General features: G+C 43.1%; 1 protein-coding gene across 1 annotated transcript in view; it reads right to left on the bottom strand.

Moving 5' to 3' along the window:
- USP34 (ubiquitin specific peptidase 34) overlaps nucleotides 1-22055 on the bottom strand; it is a gene marked incomplete in the record, with an annotated part of 5849982 nt that overhangs the window by 124026 nt on the left and 5703901 nt on the right. Inside the window, 1 exon segment of the mRNA XM_044061224.1 lies at nucleotides 10484-10563. Within this exon segment, the coding sequence (XP_043917159.1) occupies nucleotides 10484-10563 (80 nt within the window).

Here is a 22055-nt window from a genome sequence, read left to right as displayed (position 1 = left end):
GTAAAAACCTGGGGACCACAGATGATGGAAATATTGGAGAGCAAGAATCAAGGTTTTCTTTTTTTTACATTTGTATGTTGATTTTATTCCTTTTTTGACAAAATTCCTTATACCCTGGAACTCTGAACAAACCTCCCAGTCTATGTCTGATGCATTTGTTAAAACTCTCTAAAAAGGAGGTGGAATTTGAAATTGAACTCTAAATTCAGATTTATTTCAGTGTTCCACCACAGTAGTTCTTTCTTCAAGAATGGCAAGAGAGGAATGGAGTAGTGCAGAAGATGACTATGTTGAGCTCATACAGACTTTATGTACTACTGCATTTTCTACATGTGAAGCAGCCTAATTTAAATAGTGGATGCCACACATCTCAGTGGTCCCAGAATCTCTCTTGTAGAGGTCAGAGTTAGTTTTGTCAGGGATAGAAAGTAATCAATTAAGAACATTACCTTGTCTGAAGTAAGAAAAGCCATAGTCAGAAAGAATCAAGACAACATCCTAAGAAAACCATGCAGTGAGAAGGAAGAAGGTCTGACTTACTGAAATTCAAAGTGAATCCCAAATTTTGAAGAAGACTGATTGAGAAGTTTAAGTACTGAAGAATTATGTGACAGGAAGATGCATGAATAAAGATAATCGTCCACATAGGGGTATATGTGCATACACTGGAGCCTGCAAGATGCTACAGTTGAGGCTATACACTTTGTATACACTCTCAGAGCAGTAGAAAGCCCAAAAGGCAATGCAGTAAACAAAGTGTAAGCCAAAAACACAGAATCTTACAAACTTCTTGTGAAGGGGATGGATTTGAATATGAAGATAAGCATTCCTAAGGTCCAAGGTAACCAGAAAGGCTTTTGGGAAAATTAGGGGAAACGAATCTGTAGAGTTAGGATTTTTAATTTTGGAATGTTTAAGAAAAAGTGTTTAGAAATGACAGATCCAGGATAGGTCTCCAGATGCTTTCCTGCACTGGAACTAAAAAATATTGAGTAGAGACATGTTTTTTATCTGGGGTACAGGTTCTATTACACTGTGGTGGAAAAGTTGTGAGAATATTGCAAGTATTAAGTGTTGTTGGTTCTGTGGAACTTCAGGAATTGAATGCTGAAAAGTGAGAGTTCTACTGCAGTGTGTATCCTCCATGAATGAATTCTCAAAACACAGGCATCTATTGTGATCTTTTCCCAAAGGGATAGATTGAAAGACAGCTTGTCTGGAAGACTAGGAAAGGAAATGACAATGTGTTCGGGTGGGAGGGAGGAAATATAGTCAGAAGCTGGAAGATGAGCTTTGGAAGGGACCTTTTGTTCCCTTGAACTCAATGTTAGGCTAGTCTTGCAATTTCTTTTTAGCTTGTTTGCCTTTTTTATATGTTTTTTTTTTAATTAAAAAAGGAGTCTGACCTGGAGGGGTAACTTCTTTGGAATTTTGGAATATGGTAAAGAAAACATTATTTAACCCCCAGCATACTTGTGTCCCCTTTGGCCAAAAAGAAGTTATGTTCTTACCATAACATTCCATGTGAGTTGTTCATCTCGCCTTTGTTGTTACCCACGGGTTCGGAGCCGAACCTTTGGCTCCAAGTCGGCCACATTCCAAGCTCTGCGTCTAAGAGAAGCTCGAGGCACAGTCCCTATCCCATGATCCCCTGCTGCTACCTCTCAGATCTAGTTTGCAAAGAAACCAGGTAACAACATATATACCTGCCTACACATGCATACGCACCAAAAATACCTATACATGTATATACCTAGAAGGTAAAGATAAATACAGGCAACTATGTTATACCTGTCTGACTACGCACGCATACATGGGCACAGGCAGTCACAGGGAACCATGAGGAGACGACCAGTCACGAGTCGTACCTGTTCCTCCAGAACATGGAGGGGGGAAGGAGGGCGGGAAGGTAAGAACAAAGGCGAGATGAACAACTCACATGGAACGTTATGGTAAGAACATAACTTCTTTATGTGAAGCTGTTCGATCTCGCCGTTTGTTCTTATCCACGGGTAGTGTCCCCAGCACCCTAACCCCGGGTGGCTCACGGGAGAATATTCCTGAGAACAGTGGAACCAAAGGAAGCCCTGTCCCTGGAGGCCCTGTCCACTTTGTAATGAGTAATAAATATATGAGGTTTGGCCCAGGTAGATGCAGCACAAATGGTATCTATAGGTAAGCGAGCCGCATGAGCCAGAGAAGTAGAAATGGCTCTAGTAGAGTGAGCTTTAATTTTGAGGGGAGTAGGCTGATTTGAAGATGAATAAACAAAGTTTATGCAGTCTGAGAGCCATTTGGATAGCGTGATTTTTGTGACTGCAAGTCCTTTCTTACTATCTGCATGAGACACAAACAGTTGGTCCGATTTCCTGAATTCTTTTGTTCTGTCCATGTAAAATCTCAGTTGTCTATGCACGTCCAATTTGTGAAGCATGTATTCCAGCTTATTGGTATGGTTTTTGAAAAAGGTGGGAAGCTCTATGGATTGATTAAGATTTGATTCTGAGCAGACTTTTGGCAGAAAAGATGGATTAGTACGTAAGGTGACCCTGTCTGGGTGAAATATCAGATATGGTGGTCTAACTGACAGTGTCTGCAGCTCCGAAACTCTGCAGGCCGAGGTGATTGCCACCAGAAATAGGGTTTTGCAAGAAAGGTATTTCAGTGGACATGACAAAGCTGGTTCAAATGGCGATAGCATGAGTTGGGATAGCATCAGGTTTAAATTCCAAGGAAAGACTGGGCTCCGAATAGGTGGTCAGAGATGAAAAGTTCCCTTCATGAAAGCCCTACAAAGCCTGTGCGACATAACTGTCGCGCCTCCTTCTCTCACATGAAAATGAGATATGGCAGCCAGCTGTACCCTTATGGTGGATGTTGAAGCCCCTTGGTGAAAAAGAATAGATAGAAATTCTAGGATCTTGTGAATAGGAGCAACCAAGGGATCTAAACCTTGTTTGGAGGCCCAACACGCAAAACGTTTCCACTTGCTCTTATACAATTTTCTAGTGGAGGGTTTGTGGGAAGAAATCAGAATATGTTGTACTGCTGGAGATAAAAGATCCGACCTGGCTAAGCTGAGAAGTGGAGCAGCCATGCTGTCAGTTTGAGGGATGAGAGAGAGGGGTGAAGAACTCCTGACGAGTGGGTCAGCAGGTCTGGCACTGGGTCCAGAGTCCAAGGTTCCTCTATTTGGTGAGCTTGGAGGAAGGGGAACCAGATTTGTCGAGGCCACAATGGTGCTATCAAGATGATCGTCCTTTCCAGACCTTTGGCTTTCTGCGGGAATCTCGTAATTAACGGAACAGGGGGGAAGGCATATAGGAGACCTGGGGGCCAATCGTGTACAAGTGCGTCCCTGGGGGCGCCCCCCGGAGGAGGAAGTAGGGCGAAATAGCTTCTGCATTTGGCATTCAAGGGGGAAGCAAAAAGGTCGCAGCAAGGCTGGCCCCATCTGCGGAAAATTCTCTCCGCTACTTGATTTTTGAGGGACCACTCGTGAGGCAGCAGGACGGCTCTGCTCAACCTGTCCGCTATTACATTGGATGTCCCCAGGATGTGCGTTGCTATGAGAAAGCGTCCGGTGGACACAGCCCATTGCCAGATCCTCAGGGCCTCTCTGCATAAGGGGTAAGACCTGGTTCCTCCTTGCTTGTTTATGTACCAGACCACTGACATGTTGTCTGTCTGAATTGCAATTGTTCCCTGAGGTAAGTAGTCGTGAAAGTGTTGCAACGCTAGGAACACTGCTCTTAACTCTAGGACATTGATGTGCAGTTTATACTCCATTTCCGACCACTCACCTTGAACTGTTCTCCCCTGAAAAAGTCCCCCCCCACCTTATCAGGGAAGTGTCCGTGGTCACTGTGGCTAAAGGGGGAGGAAGAACAAACAGGCGGCCTATCGTACGTTCCTGACTGTTCATCCACCAACGAAGGTCCCGTTGGCCAGATTCCGTGAGTAGGATGTTGTGTGACAACGGTAGCTGTTGGTAAGACCACTGCACGAAGAGTAGCCATTGGAGAATCCTCATGTGCATTCTCCATCGGGGGACTGCGATAAGGGCTGCTGCCATCATACCTAAAACTTTCAAAACCTGTGCGGCTGGGACTCTTTTGTTTTCTAGGAGAATAGAAACCTGTTCCCTCAGGGTTCAGACTCTTGACTGGGGAAGTCTGATCAGGGATAAGGTAGTGTCTAATTCCGCTCCTATGAATGATATATGCTGTGAGGGCGATATGACAGATTTTCTGAAGTTTACAGTTATGCCCAAGTGGGAACAGAGATTGATTGTATAGTCCCTGGCTTGCAATAGGTGATGCCTGGTGGTGGCGGTTAGGAGCCAGTCGTCTAAGTATGAAAACACCCGGAATCCTAGTCGTTTCAGGTGGGACGCCACTACTGCCATGCACTTGAACACCCTGGGGGCTGAGGTGAGGCCAAAGGGCAGAGTTCGAAACTGAAAATGACTGGCTCCCAGCCGGAAGCGCAGGTAATCTCTGGATGGCCTGGCCATTTTGATGTGTTAGTACGCATCCTTGAGATCTATAGAGCACATCCAATCTTTCGTTTGAGGAAACGGAAGGATCGATTGTAGCATGACCATCCGGAATTTCTCCTTCTTCACGAAGGTATTGAGTTTGCTGAGGTCCAGTATTGGCCTCCAGTCCCCTGTTTTCTTTGGAACTAAAAAGAACCTTGAGTAAGTTCTGGATCCTGTTTGGTCCGCTGGTACTGGCTGGATGACTCCATTTTCTAACAGCCTTCGTATTTCTATGGCTGCCTGATTCCTCAGATTGGGTGGAACATTTGGGAATCTTCTTTGGATAGGAGGGCTGTTTAAGAAAGGGATATTGTATCCTCTGGTTATTATGCTTTTTACCCAGGAATCTGAAGTGAGATTTAGCCAGGCCTCTGGGTATAAAGCCAAGCGACCCCCGACTGCCTCCAGAGCAGGACAGCCGGGCCTCCACTCAGGAGTGCTGGAAGGGCTTGCCAGGGAAGCTATCCCTGTCGCCCTGGTTCTGCGGACCCCCTCTGCCACCTGGGTGGCATCTTCCATTCCTTCCCCCTCCTCTGCCTCTGGAGGGGGTTTCACTAGGTGTGGATCGGAAAGCTCCCCGAGTCTTCCAGAACCACATTTTTCCACCTTTTTGCCCTTTGGGGTATGGTCTAGAAGGGGCGGAAAAACTGACCCCTACGGCAGACAGGGTCTTTCCTTCTAGCTCACACCTAGTGAGCGTCTCCTTCACTCTGGGCCCAAACAAGGAGGAGCCATCAAAAGGGGCATTAGTAAAGGAAGACTTAAAGGCTTCCGCAAAGGAGCATAGGCGCATCCAGGATTGTCTCCTCAGAGCGATCGCTGAAGCTGCAGCCCTACTCGATCCTTCGGCTGCATAAGAAATGAGCCGCATGGATGAGTTCACTATAGAGTTTAGGGTATTGAGCTGTGCTGTCACCTTGTCTGAGACTGCAGCATCTGTGATACCCTGAAGAGTATCTCCCAATTCCTTGAGGAGATCTCTCTGAAGACGGGTAAAATGAGTGAGGTAGTTCAGTGATCACATGGAAAACGTCGCTGAACTAAAAATGTGCTTCCCATACCTGTCCATCGTCCTGGAGTCCTTATTAGGAGGATGAACAGAGGAATATGCTTCATACATTTCCTTCTTGGTGGCCGCCGCCACCACCATAGCGTCAACTGGGACTCCCTTGGTGAGGTACGCCTTATCCTGTGGGGCAGTGATGTACTTATTGGGCCTCCGAGGGACTGGTTCCACTGTGTCAGGGGACTCCCACGACCTTCGAGCTATTAAATCCATTAACTCGTCGAAGGGCGGAGTTACCCAGGAGGTGGAAGGTTGAGCCCCAAAAGCTTTCAGTAACACTGACTCGTCCTCAGTGGGGGCAATTGACTGCCAGTCACCCCCTCTGCTTGAGAATTTCAAGGATGTCGGCGAATGAGACATCCTCCAAGGAGGACCATGGGGACCCCTCTGACTCATCCAAGTCGGTATCCGATGTCAGAGATTTCTGTGGGGAATCAATGTGCCTCCTCTTGCACAACCTCTTCCTCGGGACATCATCAGAGGGTGCATCTGGTGAAGCTTCCGAGGAGCAGGGTTCACCCTCTGGGGTTGACTGAGGCTTTTGGTCTCTACGCTTGGCGGGGACCAGTGGTGCAGAGACAGAACATGGACCCTTTGGGGAGGGAGAAGAAGAATCTGATGATGTGAAAGTCTTACCAGACAAGACCTTCCTCATGGCCTCGAAGGCACCGGAGCCCTGGGCCGAAGGTTCCACCGGTTCCGAAGAAGACAGTAGCCTCCCCGGGCCCGGAACCAAGGGCTCCGATCCAGAGGACGGAGCCGAACTAATCTGCGCCGAGGCACCGAGGGGAAGAGTCAGAACTGAACGTGCGGTTCGACTCCCCCCCCCCCCAGAACCGAGGAGGGATTGTCAGCTCTGAGACCCCTCGAAGGGTACCGAGGGTGTCGAGGTCAGTGGAGCCAAAAGCACTAAGGAAGGCTTCGGACCCGGTGGATCAATGATCATCAGATCCTCGACTCCCGGCTCCGATGACTCGACGGGTCTCGAAGGAGGATCAAGAGATGGGACAGGAAGGGTCTCAAGCTTCGAAACCAACTGGGGCGAAACCACAATCAGTTTGGATAAGGCTGTGTTCTCCATCAGTTTCTGCACCACTCGATCCACATCGGTGTCAGACAGTCTGGAGGAACGGGTTGAAGGGGCCGAAGAGGTCACCGAGCAAAGGATCGATGAAGGGGGTACCTCTGATACTGGCTCCAAGACCTGGACCTTGACTCGAGGCAGCATCTCGGTGCTCAGCTCCAAGGTCTGTGGAGCCAGCAACCGAATCTTAGAAGAGGTACTCGGAGCCGATGACCTGGGCTCTGATACCTTCGAAGACTTCGACCCCTTCGATGACTGGTCTACCTTGTCCAATGCCTCCTGAAACTCCGGCTTCAGGAGACCTCTCTCAACCAGTTTCCTGCGTCTCTCCATCATCACTCTGCCACTGAATGAGTGGCAGGATGAAACAATCTTCTTGAAGATGGAGAGGACCCAGACAGTAGACGCAGGAAACATGGTTGTCAGTTATGGACATTTTCTGTCCACACTGGCAACGTTTAAAGCCTAATTTGATTTTTTCTGACATTTTTAAACAGAAGAAAAGGCAAATGCAACTGTATATATATATATATATATATATATATATATATATATATATATATATATATATAAAAAGCACACCACACTAATCCTAATAATAAACTACAGCACTCTAAGTATATTAGGCTATATATATAAGTAAGAAAAATATAAAGTGTACTTGTCACTAAACACACAGCTAACAAGAAAACTATCGATTAACTAGAGATTAGTAGTAACAGTTTCTGACAGAGCCCTGACAGAAAAAAGGGAAAAATGGCCTAAGGCCTAGGGGCAGCCACTCCCAGACAAGCTAATGTTAATTTAACCACACACACGTGCACAAACTGTACTATATAAACACTATGCTAGTATAATAAAAAAATTCAACAATCTAAGAAATTTAAGCTAGATAATGTATATATATATTAAGAAAAAAATATCAAGTATACCGGCCCGAGCTCTCACTCGATGAGACCTGTTGCAGCGGCAAACTAGATCTGAGGGGTAGCAGCAGGGGATCATGGGACAGGGACTGTGCCTCGAGCTTCTCTTAGATGCAGAGCTTGGAATGTGGCCGACTCGGAGCCGAGGGTTCGGCTCCAAACCCGTGAAGAAGAACAAACGGCGAGATCGAACAACTTCACATTTTTTGTTATGGTGGTGGTGATGGAGGGAGGGTGTGAGTGCAAAAAGAAAGTGCTTATCTAAAGGAGCATCCAAAATTTTTGACCATATGCATTCAGTACTGCAGCCCTACAAGAAGCATATGCCACATTACAGGCACACACTTAACGGAGTGGAGTGTCACTTCAGAAGCAAATGATATAGTTTGCACTGCATATTTACAATCACAGTCAGGGATATTTGACATATGTTTATTCATGCTGCCAAAAATGGACAAAAGATATTTTAGCAAGTGCGTCTGACAGATGACAGCACAAATGGGTAAAGTGGCTGATGTATACACTTTTGCCCAATATCCATCCATGGCTTGATTATCATCAGTGTGGAGAGCACTGGAAGAAGGAAAGAGCTTTGAGGACTTGTCAGCATCTGAGAACACACAGGGAAGGTCAGATTTTGGATTTTTATGCAAGTGTATGTGTGAATCAGGGACTCTGCAATATCTGTTAAGGCTCTCTTGCTGTAGGTGGCTATGACAAGGGAGTTAAAAAAGTAGAAAGGAAAGTGTCCTCTAATTCTTCAAAAACTGGAGGGACAGGAGATGGTTTGAGAACATCCATATACTAGAGGTCATATCTCTTCTGAGACTCAGAAATTTGTTTCCTTTCCCAATTAAAATGCTGCATCATTTTCTGAACAGTTTCCCCAAAGTAAAGGAGAACCTTAAAAAGAGTGTGCATGGCATCTTCAGGCTCAGATTTCTATCCTGAAGGGGAGTGAAAATGAGAAGAAGAATCCAAATTGCCAGTTTCTAGGTCAAAGGAAAAACTCACTTCAGAACATCTACCCTATTTTCTTTTCAAAGCATTAGTGTTTTAAACAGTCCCTGGTAAAATTCTTGCCACTCCTGTTGAGCAAAGAAACTACATGGGAAGTATCTGATCCTAGATGTACTCCCATGAGAGAACCAGGGACATCCTTACAAACTAAAATTTGAGGAACTCTGATCTCTCTGAAATCACAAGCCTTGCTTCCCCCTGTGAGGCCTTGGTGTCAGTCAGAACAGCTGGATGTGACATGTCCATGGGGCATACTGTGCTGGCCGCCAGCAGTGACACAAGAAATAACCAGGCCCAGAGGTCAGTTGGCTTTTCAAATTCGTCAACGGGTATGTTCAATTCTGACAGGGTGAATACGCTGAAGAAGTGCAGTCTTCCTTCAAATTTTTGTTTTTCTTCTTCAGCTGTGAAGGAGCTTCTGATGAGTAAACTTCGGTGGACATGGTGTCTCACATGATGGCCATTGGCTGTTTATTTTCCAAGTAAATCTTGGAAGAAGAAAGCCAGCTTCACAAGGTTCTCCATACAAAAGACTGACAAATGGCAAAACCGCTAACATTGTGCTCAGGTTCTAAACAAAGAGAGACTATGAATGCCAGTCTTTGTAGGAAATGCATCTGTCACAGAGGTATTTGCCTCTCTTTGATGACATTAACAAGTTTTCTAAATAGAAAATAAGAAGGATCCGCAGTGGGGTATTTAGCTTTTGCTGGCAGAGGCATTCTGGATCCTATAGAATAGTTGACAGACCGTGGAAATGATGACAACTTACTCCCAGAACTGGTGGCAAGAAAACTCTGAGGATCTTAGCATTCATATATCTTTATGTACCAGTATACAGCCGTCACACACAGGTCTAAGGTCAGACATATGTTGAATGAGGAAGGAGTGTATGAGCTTTGGCATACTGGCGGGACATGGAGTATTTTTAGTAGGATACATCCCATTTGTCAGTATACACTGTCTGCAACAGTTACCTAAATGGTGATCCTCTTCTCTTATATAACAAAAGAAATAATGATTTCCACTAAAAGTTAAATAAAAAAAATCAAAAGCAAAATAAAACCAATTTTCATGAGACCAGGTATCATAACTGGTAGCTTCCAAACAAAATCTAAGCAAATTTAACTAAACCCTATCAAACATGTTAAAGAAAATGTTTACATGTGAATATGTCCCTAATCTATGGTGACAAGGTACAATATCAATTCTTAAAGGTGTGTGTGTGTGTGTGTTGGGGGGGGGGGGGGTTTGACATCAGATCCACACAATTTTAGACCTATCAGCCTGATCACCATGCTATGCAAAATTATGGAATGAGTCAAAATCCAAATTATACAGGGGACCTACTTCTATAAGACATGGAACAATATGGGCTTTAAGAGGAAAAATCTTATTTTTTAAATGTTGTGGCATTTGTTGAAGAGGAAACCACACTTGATGAAGGGCTGACAGTGCACAAAGCTTATCTTGACCTTGCCAAGGTTTCTGACACTATACCATACAAAGGAATAACCAACAAATTAAAAAAGCATCAAATGTCAACTTTTATACATGTCAACAGTCAAAAACAATAACAGGACACAATTCAAGGTAGGGGAGGTTCCTGCCTATCCTTATGGTGGTTATGAGTGGTATCCCATAGAGCTCTGTACTGAAGCCACTTCTTTTTGGACTATTCCTCTCAAACAATCACATTTTATAATCCACAATCACATCCACAAAACAAACAGTATCAGAAATACCCATTCTAAGGACCTAAACCTCAGCTGCAACATAAACATGAACAGGACATGCTGGATGGACATGTTCATAAATACTGAAAAACAGACGGTTTGTACTACCTGAGATTGATGCAGCTCTGTCCAAAGTTTTGGAAATAATGCCAACTGAAGAGGTAAACCTTCATATGCAATTAGAGCACCTGAAAATCAGGGAAAATATCATATTACCAACAAGTGTATGTATTTCAGTACAAATTCCAAAACTAAAAAAATAATGTAATGTTCTGTGAAAAAAATCAACACAAGCACTGTGATTTTAGCTATTACAATTCCACTGACCTCCAGGTAGAGCTTAGATCCAATTAATACCAGTAGAATGTCTTTGGGCACAAGTTTTTTGACTTTACATATAGTATAGAGAGAACTACAAAAAAAAAGTTACATTCTCACCATAATGTTCCATCCATGTTATCCATTTTCATTCTTCCTCAACTGATGGATGTGGATCAGAGACTCAGATTTGACTTGAACCCTTCTACCAGATCATCAGATCCAAGAACTCTCAAGCTTATCCCTTTACCCATAATGCCCCACCAACCTAACATTTCTCAGATCGAGTTTGCTGCCCCTAGATATAAAGGGACAATCTATTACAGAAGTTGACAAACACAGAAAAGAAAAAGAGAAGTTGACAAACATAGAAAAGAAAAAGAAAGCTGGAGCTCAAAAAAGGGTATATTTCTGTACAACTCTTCGATCTTTCCAGAAGCAAAGGAAAGGGGCAGCTGGGCGGGAAGTTGAGGACGAATGAAGATGGATAACACAGATGGAACGTTATGGTGAGTACATAACTTTTATCTGATATTGCCCTTTTCATTCATTCCTCAACTGATGGGACAGAGCCCACAGCTACTGTAACCTTGGGAGGCCCTCATAGAAGGATATTCCAGAGTACTGCAGAGCCAAAGGCTGTTCTGTTCCTGGAAACAAATCTAATTTGTAATGAGCAATAAAGGTGTGAGAATTAGTCCAGGCTGCTGTTGCACAAATGACATCCAAGGAAGCCCTTGAACAAAAGGGTGAATAAACTAGGAGGCCTGGGCAAGGATAAACCTTTTTAACCATAAACAAAGGAAATATACATTCAGTTAACCATTTGGCCAATGTAAATCTGGACACTGGTTTGCTGAATCTGTTAGGAGATAAGAAACAAATAACTGTGAAGATAAAAGTGAAGTTGTCAATGAACATCCAAAGGCAGAGCACATACTCTCCTTTATTTGTAAAGTTAGGAAAGAAAACTGGTAGATTAATGACCTTCTTTATGTTGGACACAGAAGCTACTTTAGGCAAGAAAGATGGATTTGTTCGCAAGGATACCCTGTCTTTCTGAAAAAAAAAAAAAAAAAACAGGTAACAAGGCTTAGAAGAAAGAGCCTGGATTTCAGACACTCATCTAGCTGATGTGATAGTGACCAGAAAAATGGTTTTCCAAGACAAAAATTTTAGTTCTGCTTTGGCTGAAGGTTCGAAGGAAGCTCGTGTCAAAGCCTGAAACATGACAGTTAAATCCCAAGGAGGAGTAGGATTCTTTAATGGGGATCTAAGTAAAAAGGCTAACTTAAGAAAGGCTTTACATAGTTTAAAAAAAAACAAGGTACAGTTGTTTTTGCCCAGGTGGAAATTCGAAATGGCAGCCATCAGAACTTTAATAGTTGAAAAGCTTGCACCTTCACTGAAAACTAGCTAAAAATTCAAGGATAGATGTCTCAGGTGCTGAAAAAGGATCCAGGTCCTTACTAAGAACCCAGAAAACAAATCACTTCTATTTACTTTTGTAACTCTACCAAGTAGATGCTTTTTGAAAAAGTAAAGTATGACGCACCAGGGAGGACAGCTTGGACTGTCTAGCAATAAGTGGAATTGGAGAAGCCATGCGGCCAGTTTGAGGCTTAAGTCGGATGAGTCATACCCGTTGGGTGAGACAGGTCATCTGGAGTGGGATCCAGTATCGAGGGCAGCCGTAGAAGGTGAGGCCAGAGGAAGGGGTACCAGATCTGATGAGGCCAGAATGGTACAATGAGGACGCCTGTAGACTTCAACCAGAATGCCTTCTGTAAAAATTTGGGTATGAGAGGTAATGGCGGATAAGCATAAAGAAGACTAGAGGACCAATAGTGGACTAGAGAATCTCTTGGTTGACTCCCCCTTTAGGGTGAGATCAAGGCAAAGAACCTGCTTCATGTGTGGTTGAGGGGAGAGGCAAATAGGTTGCAGCAATGGCTGGTCCATCAATGGAAAATCCTCTCTGCCATTTTGACATTGAGAGACCACTCAGGAGGCATCAGAATGGACCAGCTTAGTTTGCCACAATTATATTGGATTTCCCTGGAATGTGCATTGCTATGGGAAAGCAACAGGTAGAGATAGCCCACTGCCATAATCTTATCGCTTCTCAACAAAGTGGGTTAGATCTGGTTCCTCCCTATTTGTTAATGTACCACACCACTGACACATTGTTTGTCTGAACAGCAATTGTCCCACATGGAAGAATGTTTTAAGAGGCCTGCAACAATAGGAGGACTGCTCTCATCTCCAGGATAATGATATGCAACTTGGCCTCTTCAGGGGCTATACACCTTGGACTGTCCTCTCCAAGTAGTGCCCCCACCACAAATGGGAGACATCCGTGGTCACCATGGCCACGGGTATGGGGAGAACAAATGGACATCCTTCACAGGGCTGGTTTGAATGAATAAACCAAAGAAGATATTTTTTGCATGCTTGAGTAATCTTGACTGGAGTGATTAATGGTTGCTGAAAATGGACCACTGGACAAAAAGTTTCTACTGAAGAATTTGCATGTAAAATCTGGCCAGAGGAACGAGGATATAGCTGTTGCCATTGATCCAAGGACTTCCAAGAATAATCTGACCAGAAGGGAACTTTGAATCACTTTCTTAACATGGGACCTCAGTGTCTGTATTAAAGTAGAGGCAAGTGAGGCTGTCTGACTGACTGTATCCAGATAAGCATCTATGAACTCCAGGGTCTGTTCAGGTGTGAAAGTTGACTTGTTGTAATTGATAGTGATTCTCAGACGAACACACAACTGGCACAAGCAGTCCCTTGCTTGCAGAAGTCAGTGCCAGATTGGGGCAGTTAGGAGCGGGGTTGTCTAGATATGGAAATACATGGAATCCCAGCAGTCTCAAGTGAGCTGCTACCACACCATGCATTTGGTGAACACTCTGGGGGCTGTGGTGAGACCACAGGGCAGTGCTTTGAACTAATAATGACCATCTCCCAGCCAGAAGCGCAGGTACTTTCTGGAGTGGCTGTTCATTTTGATATGATAATACACATCCTGTAGATCTATCGAGCACATCCAATCGTCCTTTTGTAGCAGAGGCAAAATGGATTGAACTGTGACCATCTGAAACTTTGAGCACTGTACAAACTAGCTTAATTTGTTGAGATACAGAAATGGTCTTAAGCCCCCTTGTCTTTTTGGCACTAAGAAGAATCCTGAGTAAGTTCTGGATCCTCTCTGGTCGGGGGGGGTCCTCTTGGATGACCCTCTTTTTCTAGCAGCTTTTTTTATTTCTAGAGACGTTGCTGCTCTCTGACTGGGTGGAACACCGGGGATTTTCTTCACATTGGTGGCATGGTTAAAGAAAATGGAACAGTATAACACTGGACTTGATTCTCTGCACCCAGGAGTCTCTTGTAATCGACAGCCACGTTCTCCGGTACAGAGACAAAAGCCCCCTGACTGCCTCCAAAGGGGAACAGTCGAGCCTCCTTTCAGGAGCGTTGATAGGGCTTATTCAAGAAGTCATCCATGAAGCCCTGGTTTTGTGGGCCACCTCTGACCCAAGGATGGCATCTCCCATTCAAATCCCCCTCCCCCGATGCCCCTGGGGGAACTGTCTCTGTGTGTATCTTGAAAAGAACCTTGAGATTTTCTAAACCACATTTTTCTACCTCCCAGTGGAAAGGATGGACAAGACTCAGAGCAAAAAAACAAATGAGGCAAGGTTGTCTGATCCGAGGGGGACAGGGATGTCTCTTCTCTAGACAAGGAGAAATGCCTCTCCACAATCTCAAAGGAAGAATGCCTAGGGGACACAGAAATTGAGGCTGAACAGGGAAGATTCATCAAAATGCACATTGATGAAACAGAGACATAAAGGGCTCTACAAAGCCATATAATCGCATCCAGGCATTCTCTCCTGATGGCTATGCCTGAACCTGCCACCCGTGAGGTACCTTCTGCTGCATGGGACAGCAATCTCATGGACACATTTGAAATAGACTGGAGGGTGGCCAGTTGTGAGGCGACTCTACTTCTATCCTCACCTGACATGGACCCAGAAAGAGATTTGCCAGGCTCTTTGGTCGGATCTTTTTATAACCTCATACAATGTGCCAGATAATTCTGCTACCTGAGGGCAAAGGTTGCTGAAGCATACACATGCTTCCCAAATCTCTCCAAAGCCTAACTCTCTCTGTTAGGGGGATGGACAGAGGAACTGTGTTCTGCCAGTTCCTTCTTAGTGGCTGAAGCCACAACCATGGCATCATCTGGGACTTCCTTTTTCCAGTGTGCGCGGTCCTTACAGGGAGCTAGAATCTTGTCTGGTCTTCCTGGTACTGGCTCTACAGCATCTGGCTCCTTTCTTGCCTGGTAAAAAAATAGGTTAATGAGCTCATCGGCTGGGAGGCGAGGGTGGGATAACCCAAGAAGTGGACATGCCAGACACAAAAGCCTTCAGGAGCATTGATTCCTCCTGGGAAGGGGTGTTGAAACATCAATCACCTTTTTGTTTCACGAAGTCCAGGATGTCTACAAAGGACACGTCTTCAGGTGGTGACTGGGGACCCCTATCCCCACATCAAAAATTGGTGTCTTCCACGAGAGATTCCTGGTGGGTAACTAAGTGCCTCTTCTTTCATGTTCTCTTTAGAGGGATTTCCTCAGTGGGATGCTCTGGGAAAGTACTGGAAGAGAATGATGTCATGACGGACTGGTTGAAGACTAGTTTGGGCTGGCTGTCCCAATGAAAAGGATGGAACAGACTCAGAAAAAAACAGATGAGGCAGGGATGTCTGATCTGAGGGGGACAGGGATGTCTCTTTGCTAGACAAGGAGAAAGCCCTGTCCACAACCTCAAAAGCAGAATGCCTAGGGGACACAGAAATTGATGGCACAGGAGCTGGGATTTCTCAAACCGCCAGCTCCTGCAACCTCACCAGCACTCCACCTGAGGAAGGACTCCAATCTGAGTTATCCAGCGCTGAAGCCCCGAGGGGAAGAGACAGCTCTGAAAGTTTCAGAGCCGATTTCAACCCACCAGACTCAGTGCCAACGCTTTGGATCAGGGAGTCTTCCAGCTCCAAAAGGCTCGGAGAAGATTGGCTCAGGTACACCATCAGAGTTGAAGAACAGATAGTCTTCGGGTCTGATAAAGACACTCAAAGAGATCTCATATCAGAGGGCTCTGAAACAATTGGTCAGACTGGAGAAGGAGATATGAAGGGGGAAGAGAACTAGGGATGGCTCATGATTCCAGTGGAAGATGGAGCTGGGAGAGCCCCCATTTGAATCTGTGCTCTGTGAAACCTTCTCATCATCCCATCCACATTGGTTTCTGAAAGGCTTCTAGAAGATCTAAGCAATGATGTAGTGGACAGTGGTCTCGAGTGCCTTTGTGGAGATCCCTCCAGGGAAAGAGGAGACAGCCACGATGAAACTGGATCCGAGAGATGTGGAGGGGTTCAGCTCCGAGGAGACCTTGATTTCAAAATAGTAGGAATTGACTTCTTCTGTACTTCTGAAGGGGGCTCTGATGAAGGAGCTCTCAGGGAAGGTCTGAAGACCTCTTACGGAACTACCTTTCCTTGGACATTAACTCTGACTTACTCAACAAGACTTTTTGGTAGGGGTTTGAGCCCCAGCAACTGAGGAAGAAGAGGAAGACAGAAGAAGACCTCTTAAACCTAAGCTGTTCCTCTGATCAGTTAAAGCTCTGGAATTTAAACCACAACAGATTGAACAATCTGCTTCTAAATGAGCAGGGCCTAGGCAGTACACACTTTCCCTGTGGGCATCTGAGTTGAAAAGCTTATGCCCACAGGTAACACACTTTTTGAACTCTGTAGGCTTGTCAGCCATGATATACCACAAGCAACAACAATACAGTGGTTAGGAAAAAAATACTTAAGCTCTAAGGATAGATCTTTTCTACAAAAGAAACAAGAAAGAAAGAAAAAAAAACTACCAATAGTGGTAGAAACAATTACCCAAACGAGTAAAGAAGCAGTAGTAGTACAAACAATGATACTTTGAGAGGGTACCAAAAATAGTATTTACAAAAGGAGCAGAAAATAGCTAAAATCAGTTCAAAAGATTATGGGAGGAAGGTAGAAGTACACTAGAATATAAAAGTTAGAACTAAAGCTAACTCACGACAGGTTATAACAACTCCAAAAATGCTTGAGAGCAAAAGGATCTGCATCTGAAGTTGATGGCGGCAAATGAGATCTGGGAATGTTAGGTTGGCAGGGCATTATGGGTAAAGGGAAGAGATTGAAAGTTCTTGGAATCTATGATCTTGTAGAAGAGGCTGAGTAGATGCTAAACAAAGATTGCTGGAAAAGAAACTAGCATGAAATAAGGAAGTACAAGAATGTTACACATATTTTGGAAGTGCCTTCTGGATACAAAACTTGTAAAACACTGCAGGCATGTGAGGAATGGTATTAAACATGAAGACCACTATGAATGTGGAACAGCATTTTGAATATCTATGGAGGGTTGGGACTTAGAAGAGTACAAATAAAAATTCTGCTGGTGGTGCCTAGACTGGCTTCATTCAAGAATGATGTATCAGGATTGGTGGAAAAAGGTTTGACCTTCTTTTGCTGGTATTACTAAGCCTATGGTCTCAACAGAGTTTGGAGTGGGAGATGCTTCATCAAGTTCATCTAAGGAATTGTTTGATTAATTTTTTTTCTTTCTCTTTTTTTGGCAAGAAATAATCCTGTTACTAGGAAATGGAGTCAGACTATTACCCTTCTTTACCTTATAGGATCATACATGTTAAAGGCTATTGGCCTCAAGACCATTTTTGCCTTGTCAATACTCACCATTGGCCTTGCCTCTCACTTCAAGTAGGGAGAGGCGAGTTACACGGGGGGGGGGGGTGTATTTATGAATACCCACCCAAGTTGTCCAGCTCCTTTTTAAAGGTAGAGTGTTACACTGCTTAACTTGGTGAGGAAGATTATTCCGATGAAGAGTAGACCGCATGTAAAGAAAATGAAAACAATGTCAACTGTGTTACCATGTCTGGCAGGAGGTTTGTGTATATGCTCAGATTAACTTGTATTGTACGCCAGAATGTCTAATTGTGAAAATGTAAGTAAGTTTTTGAAGTGTTGAGTATTTCCCTGTTTATACAAAAAGTTTAAAGTATTTATCAATGTTTTGATACATTTCTAATTGCACATGTTTGTGATGGACATTCTAAAGTACAAACTGTCGGTGCAGAATCAGTTGATCAGGAGGCGATGTCATTAGAATGTTCATGGTTGCTATATGATTATTTGAACAGCTGGTTGACAGAAAAATAACTTTTTTAAACAGCTGACTGTTACTTTTAAAATAAGACAGTTGAGACTGTTAACCTGGAATATAAAAGAGATTGCTGCAGTCAGTTACAGTGCTGAGCAGTTCGTTAAAAGCGGCAGTTAGTTTAGAGTTACAGTGCCGTGCAGTATACACCCAGGAAAAAGGATTCACCAAAAAGTGTAACCCTGCCTTTGTCTTGCTGCTATGTTTTAGGTTAGACCAGGGACAGTATTCTTTAGTTAGATTAGGAAAGCTTAGTTACTTAAGAGTTTTTCTAAGATGATGGATTCTAGAACCAGAAACAAAAATGGAAGCAGAATGAAGGTCAGTATAACAAAATAAAATTGCAAAAAATATATGAAAAAAGAAATACCGAACCAACAAGGCCAAAATCGAGGAACTTTAATGAATAAATCCAGAACACAAGGAAAATGGTAAGCGCTTTCGCGATGAACACACCGCTTCATCAGACAAAACTAGCCAAAGCACTCAACTTTTAAATACAAAAATGTAACCAATAAAAACACTGAAAAATGATGTCACAATATGTTAAAGATGTATGTTATAAAAATATACATCAATAAAATAACTTACAAAAATATAAAAGGCATCATGGACTTCTATCCTACAGTTTATATTTTTGATTGAATTTTGGTGTTCATTGAAAATTACTGATTTACATTCCTGTAATCATTTTACTTATAAAATGTTTTTCATTACTTTATATTGTGACTGAACAATCACTGTGTTCGTCAGAGATTAGAGAGTGCTTATACCTGTTTGATACTCCCGAGGTCACCTTGAATGCCTGGCTGCTTCTGGTCATTGATATAATTTATTTTGATATTTAATTTTTATTAATTAATCACCCTTTGAAGGGCATGTAGTCCTGTCTGCCTCTGGTGGCAGCGTTACCATTTGTATTAGGAAGGGGGACACAGCTGGAAATATGTGCCAGCCTTCCCATAAGTGTTTGAGTGTGTGAGATTTAAATTTATTTTGAGTGTGAGTCAGAGGTCTTAAACTGGAACACACTGCTCTGAAATGTATGATAAGGGATGACATTTGGGGTGGACAGAGGTATATAGTTCAGTCCCAGGAAAACAGTGTGTGTTCCTGTTGTGCTCTTAGGGAAATTGTGGAATTTTACTTGAGTACTCTGTGCTCTGTTGTTTTCCGTGATGCTCCCACATTGTAGTCAGTGGTGAGGATTAAAGCTCCTTAATTACTGACCTGGGATTTAAGTGGAGGACATCATATTAATTGGTGGCAGTCCAGTGAGATATTAGCCGGACGTCACACCTCATATTAAATCTATTCCTCTTTTTAGTTTTATTTACTTGCTGGAGTATATTTAGATCGCTGGCCCTAGTATTAGTTGGACTGCTTGATTTTTTTTGAGTAAACAGAGTTCTTGGACTGCTGGATCCCTTACAGCCCTATAAGTAAGACACAGGTCTTCCCTAAGGAATATATATGAAATGGAGTACAGGGATAAAGTTTTAAGTCTGTCTTTGTAGTTGAGATCTTTTAGGCCTTTGACTTTTTTTAATTACAAACCTCTGGAGTCTTTCCAATCATTTTATATGCTTAGGAAGTAACGCCCCTAAAAGGCATTGTAATCAATAATGAATCTAATCACAGCAGAGTACATGCAGGTGAGGACCTCCTTTGACATGGATGAAATACCTTTTGCTATGATATAAATAAAAAATGAATGTCCACTAAAAGCCGAACAGCTGTTTATTCCAATGCAGATAAAAGTACAGGTAAGCGCTTTTGCGGTCTCTCCCGCGTCTTCAGACCAAAGATACTTACGAAAACTTAAATATACTAACCACAAATCATATCACACAATTAAAAACAATAAAATCAATGAGTTAATGGTCTATTCTTCAATGCTGGTTTTAAAGGAATACACTCATTCAAACCAGGCTCACAGTTGGCTCTAAAATCTATTATCCACCTCAATTCATTAAATTCAGTTTTATTAGTAAGATCCCCTTCTCTAATATTCTCCTGTAGCAGACTCAATACTAAAAACTTAAAGGAATGTTCAGTACCATTTTCAATTACATGTATTAATAACATTGTACCTTGGTTTTGTAAGTATCTTTAGTCTGAGGAAGCAGAGTAGACCACAAAAGCTCTTACCTGTACTTTTACCTGCATTGGAATAAACAGCTGTTCAGCTTTTTGTGGGCATTTATTTTTATTTATACTCAGAACTTTTTGTGTCCTTGGTCCACTGATCAACTTTTTGGTTTATTACCTTTTGCTATGAGCTGCAAAAGGTAAATGGATTTCCTGGCCACTGTTGCAACGTGAAGGTCAAACGCAAGGGTGCTGTCCACACATGTGCCAAGGTCTCTGAAGACCTTTTAATTCTGAAGTGTTGTATTATCTGTTTTGTAAACAGGATCTAGATCTGTGTTAAAAGTTTTTGGCATTGAGCATGAGCTAATTTTTGTACAGCAGGTATAGACAAGTGTACGCTCATGCTGGAGTGTTTGCATGTCAGAAGGGGACATGATGATGATTCCAAGCTTATAATCATCTGTGGACTGTTAACCAAAGATCTTCATTTGATAAGTGAAGATTTGAGAAGTAGATTCTGAACAGCAGAAGTCCTAACACAGATCCCTGTGGAGCTCCACTGGTCACAATCATGCTCTCAGAGGATGGATCTACATTAGAGGACCGAAAGTTTAAAATCGCGAAAGCTCTAAAGAGCGAAAATGACAGACCTCAAAATCATTATTGTGTGGGCTGTGCCCCCCCCCCCCATTAATATATATTCCAACTCCGAGATCGCACTACAATGAGGAAAGGGCAAATATCCCGATCTTCAATGTACTGCAGTCTCAAAAGAAGCACTTCAAGTTCCAGCATTTTCACTCTTTAGAGCGTTCGTGATTTTAAACTTTCAGTTTTCTAATGTAGACCCCAGAGGATGTGCACCCCACTCTTACTATGCAAGTCCTGTCTCAAAGACAGTTGGCTTTCCACTTAACCACATATGGGTCTATTTGGATCTCCTTCAACTTGCTTCTTATTTCTACACGCAGTATTGAGCCAAATGCCTTGGCAAAATCAAGGTAAGTAATCCAGAGTCTACAGCCTGTATTGCCCCCTCAAAGAAGTTTACAAGACTCATTAGCTGGGACCAACCATTGTCAAAACAAAACTGCTGGGGGGATAAGTCTGATAAGATTTTTGATATCATAGCTAATTAATTAGGTCAGTTATCATCTGTTCCATGGCTTGGCATACAAGACTTGTTAGGCTGATGGATCTGTAATTTCCAAGACCTATGGTGGAAACATCCTTGAGGAATGGCATTACAACAGTTGTCCGCAATTTCTACTAAACATAGCCAGCTGCTAAGCTCACGTTGAAGAGTGGGTATGCTAATGCTTGCTTAGTGCTATTAATTAGACAACCATGTATGTTGTCAGACCCATGAAGAATATCTTCATTACATGGTCTTTCATTATAGCTGGTGGCATTGAAGGAGTGTTCTCTGGAGACTTAAACTTGGTTTCTGCAACACATACATGGATGTTCTCAAAAATGCAGGAGGGCCTCAGTGTTCATCAGACTGTCATTTAGACTTCTAGTATTAAATATTTCTACCTTGATGTGGTCCAATATTTGATTTGTTTTGTTTTGCTGGTTAGGATGGAAGGTTCATCAGCTGGACACTGACTAAAAAGGCACAATGGGGAGGGCAAAAGCTTTCACCAATATGAGGAACCTTGAAATGAATGGTGCAGACCATCTCTGGTGAAGCAAGAACAGCTGTCAAGCATCTCATCCTATGCTGACACATACTGGATCCTCCTAGAATAACACTACGTTTTTAGCCAATTACTAAAGACACTCATTTTTTTTCTTTACACCATGGCATCACTTTTGGTGATGGAATGATTCCACTCAGTATTAGGGTCTTTCCTGTATTTCTGGCATGCAAGCAGAGCTCTTTCATCTCTCTTTTCATATCCTTCAGGATTATGTGCCAGATAATTTACCCAACAATGGCCACTGCCATGTGAT

Source organism: Protopterus annectens, chromosome 1.part0 (assembly GCF_019279795.1).
Source record: "Protopterus annectens isolate FY-2018-M chromosome 1.part0, PAN1.0, whole genome shotgun sequence".
NCBI lineage: Eukaryota > Metazoa > Chordata > Ceratodontiformes > Protopteridae > Protopterus > Protopterus annectens.
The sequence above is the reverse complement of the archived record's forward strand: the minus strand, read 5'-3'. Positions and strand labels throughout refer to the sequence as shown.